This window comes from Gobius niger (genome assembly GCF_951799975.1).
Source record: "Gobius niger genome assembly, chromosome: 3".
Taxonomy (NCBI): domain Eukaryota; kingdom Metazoa; phylum Chordata; class Actinopteri; order Gobiiformes; family Gobiidae; genus Gobius; species Gobius niger.
Genome location: NC_136854.1, coordinates 14,142,690 through 14,151,116, shown reverse-complemented (window position 1 = coordinate 14,151,116; position 8,427 = coordinate 14,142,690). Strand labels below are relative to the sequence as shown.

Sequence of the window (8,427 nt, the reverse complement as noted above, 5' to 3'; positions counted from 1 at the left end):
TCAAGTCTAAGTGAATGCAGTTATTCTTGTTTTTTTTTTCAGCTGATGATTTTACTGTAGTTTGTTTGGGTGGTGCAGTTGACATACCAAAGGAGCACAAAGAGTAACTCGAGATTTTAAAAGCTGTCCATGTCCAGTTCCAAGTTACTGGTGCAATGTCTTTCAAGTAATCTCATTTAATCCACTTTAGTCTGTGGATGAAGCTAAATTAGCCAAGTACGTCCGTGGGGACATCATACTGTGATCATAGACTAAGCCTATCCCTCCCATAACCAGTTAATTGATAGAGTTTTTCTCATTATGTAATAGCCTATTATTTAAGACAGACAGTAGGGTTAGAGATGTTTTCTTTACTTTGATGTGTCAGTGTTCAGAAAACATCTCCAATCTGATTTTTCTGACTGAAAGAATATTGCATATCGACCAAGATAGAAGACAAGATTGACAAGTCTTGTTTTGTATAGGCATAGATATTCCTGGACCGGTTTGAGTCTTCCTTTGTGGAGTTTGTCCCTATGTGTTTGCTCTACCGCAAAAACATGCACAACAGGGTCCCATCCGTGACTAGGACACCCCTGAAAGAGATTCCTATTTCTCTGTAGGACTTTAACCTCCTAACCCCTGCCTTAAGCGAACACATTTGCTCCAGTTCAGTTTTTACCCAAATAAAAGCTGTTTTTGCTGCTTTTTCATCGTCAATAACGTCCCGTTTTGTCACTATTTAGACCGTTTTTTTTCCAAGAAGCTTAGATTTGGTTAAAATCTAACTTTTTATGAGTTTGATTTAAAGCTAATCAAAATGAATAGTGTGCTAAACTTAAACTTTGACAAAATAATTATAATAATAATAATAATTTTAATAATAATAATAATCTGTCTATGTGCAGATATAATGTACCTGTGTTTCCTGCGTAAAACCAGTGGGAATGTGTGTGTGTATATATATGTATAGAACCGTATATGTGTGTGTATATATGTATAGAAACGTATATGTGTGCAATACCTGTTTTTACATGAGGTAGAATATTGACACTGTTAACATAAATGAAGAAGCAGTAGACCTGTAACAATTATTTATCTCTAATTACCTGCTGTTGCTACTTTTTTTTTTTTTTTTGCTGATTTTGTGTTGTTTTCTTCTTTGTTTTTCTGTTTACTGAAAAAAAAAGAAAACTGAAAATAAATAGTGAAAAACTGAATGTGCTCGGGAGGGGGCGGTTAAGACGTTAATGTTAAATTAAGGTCACATAAAATTAAATGTATACATTTTTACATTGAATTGATAGTATATGACAGCCTACATAATAGAAATTAACAGAGGCAAGTAAACAACGACTAAATGGGTGAACAACATGTACTACAGAATGATTGTGTGTAAAGTGACTTGTGCATCAAACTGAATATTAGGACCACACAGACGAAAACTAAAGTGACCATCCATCCCATCCCAGCAGAAGTACGCATTTCGGGGCAGCCCCAGTCGAAACCCCTGCCCGAGTCTTGAGTGTACACATTGTGCAGCAGGAGGGAAAAGGAGGGAGGGAGCTTCTGCGCTGAAAGAAAGACCAACGCAGCGAAACACAAGGCTGGCTGCTAGCGAGAGGGCAGCATGGCGGGGCCGCAGGACTTCCAACAAGGCAGCCACTGTCACAGGAAAACGTGGATCAATATACTATTAGGAATACTACAATTACTTTTACCCTGCGTACAGCACGGAGGAGCCCAGCTGCAAGGTCTGTGCCACCTTTAGCACCTCCGCCGTTTAAACGGACGCGGGTGCACTTCTTCTTTAGCCAGCTCGGAAAAAACGGTCGTAAAATAGCGTCGGGAAATGTTGTCACACTACGTCCAACAAAGCGTTTTTGAACTTTCAATGCATAAATCACAATTGTAGTTTTTATTCGCTGACTTAAAACCACATTGTGCCCAGTCCGAGTCCCATGAGGGCTGCTGCTGCTGCTGCTGGTACTGTTTTGTCACAGCGCTAGTAGTTACGCTAGCTGTAAATGTAACCACAACTTGCTCCTAAAGGCCACACGTGGTGCCTTTAAATCCTTTGTTTATAACACGTTTAGTCCGCGGAATTAAAGCACATGGACGGGCGTGAGAGTGTGAGGCTGGGACAACACGGGGCCGTTCAGTGAAGGGGTGTTTGTAGCAAGTTGGTTAGCCTGCGTGCTAACCTTGTGCTACACGGGCACGGGCAGCTAGCTCCCTGTCTTTGTCAGGCTGCAGAGGCGAAGTCATTTCCTCAACTGTACATCTGTCCTATATTCGTTTTAACGCAAAAAATAAATAAAAAAAATAGTACGTTTTAGTTCTTAGCAAAAAAACACACACAGAGCCCATAACATGACCGTGAAGCTTTGTCTAAAAAAAAAAAAAAATACAAAGTGAAAGTGCTGCTCGCAGTTAAACCCACACTTGCACGTCTGCAGCCTACAGAAAAAAATACACTGCACTGATGTTTTTGACTTGAACCGCGTTTACTCAAAATATTTAATGCACAAATGCAGTTATTTAAATGTTTTTGTTGGTTAATATTCCTTTGAAATCTGAGTGGATATTGCTCGTGTGAAATTACTATTATGGCGAATGTTATTGACTTGTGTGTGAAGTTTCCCTTAACAAACTTTTACAGTTAACCCTTGTTTTACGTTTTTACTCAACATCTTGTTTTTCTCGTGCATGTTACTGATCATTCTGTTTGTTTCCCAAAGCTCTTAGCCAGATTTCTACCAGCGTTGTTGAGGTCTGGCAGCCGGAAGACGCAGAGCCATTAATTCCACTTCAGGTATGGAAATGACAGTTTATTTGCTTTATGCAGCTCTATACACAACAGGCCCGTGTCATTCGTTCAAGCTCATATACAGTACAGTACAGCCCTGTTTTTATAGTCCACTTTTCACTTTTAAACTCCCTTATAAGGTGTGTGCCATCCTTAATCTGCTGCCCCGCATATCCCTTGCAAATGCCCCGGTGATCACAGTAATTTATGAAGTCTTTGAAATGAAACCGGAGTGTGCCGCCACCTGCCATGGGGCTCCTCCTTGTTTTCTTTTGTACATAGTGTCCATTGTGGAGCATAACCACAGCAGCGCACACTTATGAGGGACACTATGGCATGTTAGGATTGAGCCAGCCTGATCACTACAATGAAATTCCTCCCTGTTGCTCTGCACGCTTGCTGCGGGTACGAATGGGTTGACTTTTAACTCGATTATGTAATGCCGCAGTCGCTCCAACCTGCAGGAGTTGTTTTTGCTGATAACCTGTCATGAGGTCATCCAGCTGACTGTCATGTTACCTGGGGGGGGGCGTGGCACGCTTGTGTCAACACATGGGACCATAGTTAATGTCAAATTGCAGCAGAACTCGGCGACGGAGTATTCGGGTTATTCTTTACTTACTTCCTTTCTCCCATGTGCGTTCTGCAAAACATATGTTGGCAAAACAGTTTCTCTCGTCTTTTTGCACTTAGATGATGTTTACTTAACAGCTTTTGTGATGCTAATGTCATAATGCAGCAAAAGTTAAAACGCCATAGTGACCTTAGTTTTTAGAGCTGTGTGTTCTTTATAGAGTCCAGCAGGTCCAACAGATTAAACTGGTATGACAACAGAGGGTCCGTTGGCGCAGACGTATGTAGTCGCGCAAGCGCTTCTGACAGTCTCCCTCAGGGGAAACTGAAGCTACAAATGTAGCTTTCCACCATGGAGTGAATGTACAATCGTCTCATGTAAAGCGCTTTGTGACTATATGTCTGTGAAAGGCGCTATATAAATAAAGGTCTTCTTCTTCTTCTTCAATTTAGTAGTACATATTTTTAATACATTTAGATCAAAAATACTTGTGAACATGGATCTCTCATATTGTAAAGCTTTGATGTAAACGTGTTTTCTTTCATTAAATATGTGACTTCTACAATCACACGGGAGGGCAAAAGCTGCGATCCATTTAAAAAAAATTGCGACACACTTTGAAATATGCTGACACAAAATAAAAATATATAGAGCAGATATTGATTCCTCATTTTAGTATGACTCATCACGGTGCTGTTTGTTTTGTTTACTGGCATTGCTTTGGCCAAGTGGATTGTTTTGAAAGTAGAGTTTGTAAGAAATCAAATGGAAAAATAGTTGTAATCCATGACTGAAATGACAATGTCTGGGTATATGCAGCACCAGTGGAAGAAATCATTATTTAAGATGAGGTGCAAATGTGGTGCAGCTCAGGGAAGAACACATGTAGTGGCAAACCTCACTGAAATGCACATGTTGGCTGTTGTCCTGGCCTGCTGTACAATTGCATGTTACAATGGAAACTATCTAATTACTATATATACTTCAGGGACGCACAGGAAAGTGTAGGAAGACAAAACGGTGGTGTTCCAATCCAATTGCATGTATTTTTGTTAACTTTGCTCGCTTTTCCACCCTGTCTCGACTGTCTTCACTCTTTTTAAATATGAAGTACGAGTAAAAAACATTGGCCGTGGCTGCGCTAGCTTTGACAAGAAATTCATAATATTGTCAACGATGGAATGCAGTCCTACAGGGATCTTTTACAAGCACTGTCACCTCTTAAAATGTTTGTTTTTTTCTGTTTTCAGGTGGAGAAGGATAGAAGAAAAGAAGGTCTTCCAATAGAAGAGAGGTAATCAACGTAATTTGACACGCGTTTTCTTGCTTTTGGACCCATCCTTTTCAAATGTCAGTTTGTTGTTTACATGTGTCATCAGTTTGTATGTTGGCATAGCTTAATTTCAAGATTGAATAGAAGTGTTTTTCATAGTAGTTGTCGGGCAATTAAAACCCAAAAAGAGAGAAACCCCAAGAGTTCAAGGTCAACTGCAGAGAACGCGTCACCCACGTAGGCTGATGATGTTTTAATAGTTCTCCAATCAAAACCTAATGGACGTGTTTTTACGCCGGCACAGACGAATGACACGCTGTGGTGCAGAGCTGCAGCCTGTAAAAAAGGCCCTTAAAAGTGCTCCTCTTTGCAGACTGTTGTTTATATTGGGGAGTGAGGGAGCGAGGGGGAGTGTGTGACGGAGAGAGTTTTTGGGGGCGTGGGTCCGAGAGGCGCACAACCGAATTCCTAACTAATTTTAGAACTCCTTGAAAGAAAAACGGAGCGAACGCTGTGTCTTTCCCAGCTGTTTGGTGCCCACGGTGAATTGTTCGGAAAAATAAATGTTTTTTAGAGCCAATAGTCAAGACGTCATGGAAACATGTAAAAATAGATTGTTTTTGGTGTCTTGTGAACAGACATCTGTATTTAACCTTGGCTTGTGATTTGCCTTCAAGGTCATGAATGTTGTTTTATTTTATTTATTTATTCATATTTTTGCATGGAAATTATTTTTTATAACTTAATAGTGTATGGAAAAGGTGAAGAGCAGCACTATAGGAAAGAGAAAGCACTTCTACTACTTTTTGACCGTAGTTCCCGGGCAAGATGTAGATAGCCAGCAGCAAAAAACACACAATAACAACAATCATTATTCGCTTACTTAAAATTACTTAAACAATTGCTCACTATTTGAGTCAGTTTAAGTGCTAAAATTAAGTGACGCTGTCTGGAACCATCTTTTCAGTTCCTGTAAAGTTGGAGCTAAATATGCAATGTAAATGAGTATAAATAAGCACAACTTTGGTTTTGTATTTTCATGAGTGGTTAGCATAACAGGATTAGCATAAGTGTGTTCATAACATGGCTCCAAATTTTTATTTACAATAGTATTATTGACCCTATAATTGCCCCCATTTTTGCTTTGTTCATATACAGTGCAGTACTTATCACTTAATGTGATAATTGATTATTTTAGAAGTATTTAAAGATGGACGTCATCTTCATATACTACTCCTATAATGTTTATCCTTTGTTTCGTTCCTTTGTCTTCTTTACACTTATGTTTTATTACCTATTTTGCTTTACTGGTGTTCTCCAAGGTTCGCTTTCTGGCCCCTCTTTTACTCTGGTCTCTCTCATCCTTTTTAATTCAGTGTCATCCTTTGTGATTGAGGGATTATCACATGGCAAGCGTGAATGTCTAGTGATATGCACTATGCTCACAATGTGATGGCTATATGCAATGTATTGTGCAATTTTTAGAAGTTACACAAAGGGAAGAAACTCAGGAGTGAGTGGTTTGTAATACAGTGCCAGGTCCCATGTCATATTTTCAGGATATTTAAACTGCAGTTTGCACTGCACTTTAGTTCAAGATAATTGTCTCTAAGGCTGATAAGTTTCTAGTGTGGCAAAGTTGTTGCACAGGTAATCTGCTAGAGTTGCTGTTCATAGCAAGTCTGTAGATCCAGTTTGGTCATATTTTAGTGAAGAGGGAGACAGACTAAATACACAGGATTACTCAAACATGCAAATGAGACACAATAATCTCTCCAGGTATGTTTTGATGTGGGGAAAACGCTTTGCGGTTTAGTCAGCAGCTCCAAAAAGTGTTGTCTATTTGGAATCCAGGCTTTAACTCAATGAAAAGTGTGTGGAAGAGTTCTCATTAACCCCTGTGTAGCACCGTATATTCATGACTTTGTTTATTTAATTTTTCCCCTCAGTAATTAGATTATCTTGCACTTGAAAAGAGCCAAGTGCAAACAAGTCTTTGGTGAGGACAGTCAAAAGAGGCTTGTTAGCGCTGGTTGCCCTGGGGTTATCCAGTGCTTTGGGCTGAGCGGCGCTCGTGCCTGGGTTATCAGTTTTGGCTGCCATCACTCGTGAGGCCCAGCACTACAGGCAGCTGCTGCTGTTTCAGGCCTATGTTCTTCTGAACATTCTTTATGCTTCAGTCTTGTTTGTAATGTACTTTTTCATGAAGGCCGTACCCTGAGTTGTGTAACATGCACCTCCACTTGCTGTTGTTCTCTCCGATATTTCTGCCCTGGCTCCTTCACCATGCTCAGATTGCCTCCACTTTAAATAATTTCTTGCAATGGCAGATCATTTTAAAGTTTTCATTTAGTGCTTTACTCCAGGTTCCTGTTATTTTGTATTCAGTACGACAGAAAAGTTTCAATGACTCAGTCCTATAGTGTTGCCCCAGCAGGGCCCTCGTAGCTTTGCCTTGCTCCTCGTCTACGGCGGGTTACTGTTATTGTTGTTCTCCGTGAGGTCACACACTTTGATCTTCACTGCGCTCTGGCACTGACCTCTCTCTCGGGAGTACGCCTGAGGTCGCGGCTCACGTCCACTTTATTTGACTTAGATCCCAGGATCAAATGGCGCCAAGCACAAGGTGTTATTTCTGCGCTCTGTGTATCGACAGGCTTGCTTTTTCTTCCCGGGGCAGCTGTTGATGCGCTGTGGGTATAAGGTGACAAGTTTACATTTGAGGTGACACCCCTCCCACAGCGCCACGTCTGAAGAAAAAGCTACGCACACGTTACACGTTACACGTTACTTTGAGAAATGAAGTTTATTTATATCTACATACTTTATTTATGGAAATATGGGAAAGCCTTGCCATAAGATTTAAAACTAGTGGAGGCAATTTGGGCTTTGAAAAGACCTTGAGTCCAAGCTGGTGAGCTGAATTGAGCTTTCTAGAAAGAGCCTGAATATGTAGGATAGGGCAAACATGCATGAGTGAAATAAAACATCACTGTGCTGCTGTACATGTATAAAAGCTATTTGTCAGGAATATATGGCTTGTACTGCTCTTATTAGATTCCACATCGGTAGCATTCAGTTTCCAAACTAAAGGGCTTTTGTTAGACATTCAGTAGATTATAGTAATTGAATCTCATAGCTTTGCAGCGGGACATTCAGAATACCTCGTTAGCCGAGCCAGTTGACATGGAAAAGGCTATCAATAATCATTCTAGCCTAATTTAATTCTGCCTTTTTTATGTCCCGGTGGTGATGAATGCAAGCAACTCGATAGCGATAAGTCCAACCCTTGCTTGCTTGAGTGTTGCGTTCTTAAATTTAGAGCGCCGCGTCCCCTAACCAGGCTTTGTGTTTTAAGGAAGTGGTGCAAGAGGAAGGAAGATGAGATAGTGGTATGGACTGACCGCTATGTTACAAGAATATAGTTAAGTTTGTATTGCGAAAATTTAAAAAGCCTGGTCGGCGTGCACTGTGTCAAAATAACATTTCGTACGCCCTGCAGATTGTTGCGTCTCACTCTCGATGTTGGTGGAGTTGTCTCATTACGGGGTGGCAGTTCTGTCCCAGCTCTGACCAGTAGAGACCGACCGATATGGATTTTTGGGTTCCGATATTGATGCCGATATGAAGGGGGTTGGCCGATAGTCGAAATATAGGCCGATAGTAATATTATTCGATGTAATTTTTTAAATCTCTCAAATAGCCTATAGTTAAACATGTATTATTATAGAGAAGGTTTCGATAACATAAATATAACAGAGGTCATATCTGATATGGCTTTTTCTCAGGCCA

At 40.4% G+C, this 8,427-nt stretch overlaps 1 protein-coding gene across 2 annotated transcripts in view; it reads left to right on the top strand.

Annotated features, from left to right (window-relative positions):
* The first annotated feature begins 1,512 nt into the window (after positions 1 to 1,512).
* The window catches only part of tmem131l (transmembrane 131 like), a 29,462-nt gene continuing 22,547 nt past the window's right edge, over positions 1,513 to 8,427 (top strand). For both annotated transcript variants that reach the window (XM_079554145.1, XM_079554144.1), the window contains exons 1-3: positions 1,513 to 1,733; positions 2,721 to 2,794; positions 4,613 to 4,656. In XM_079554145.1, coding sequence (XP_079410271.1) covers positions 1,610 to 1,733; positions 2,721 to 2,794; positions 4,613 to 4,656 — 242 coding nt within the window. In that variant the 5' untranslated portion in view covers positions 1,513 to 1,609. The remainder of the gene's footprint in view (positions 1,734 to 2,720; positions 2,795 to 4,612; positions 4,657 to 8,427) is intronic.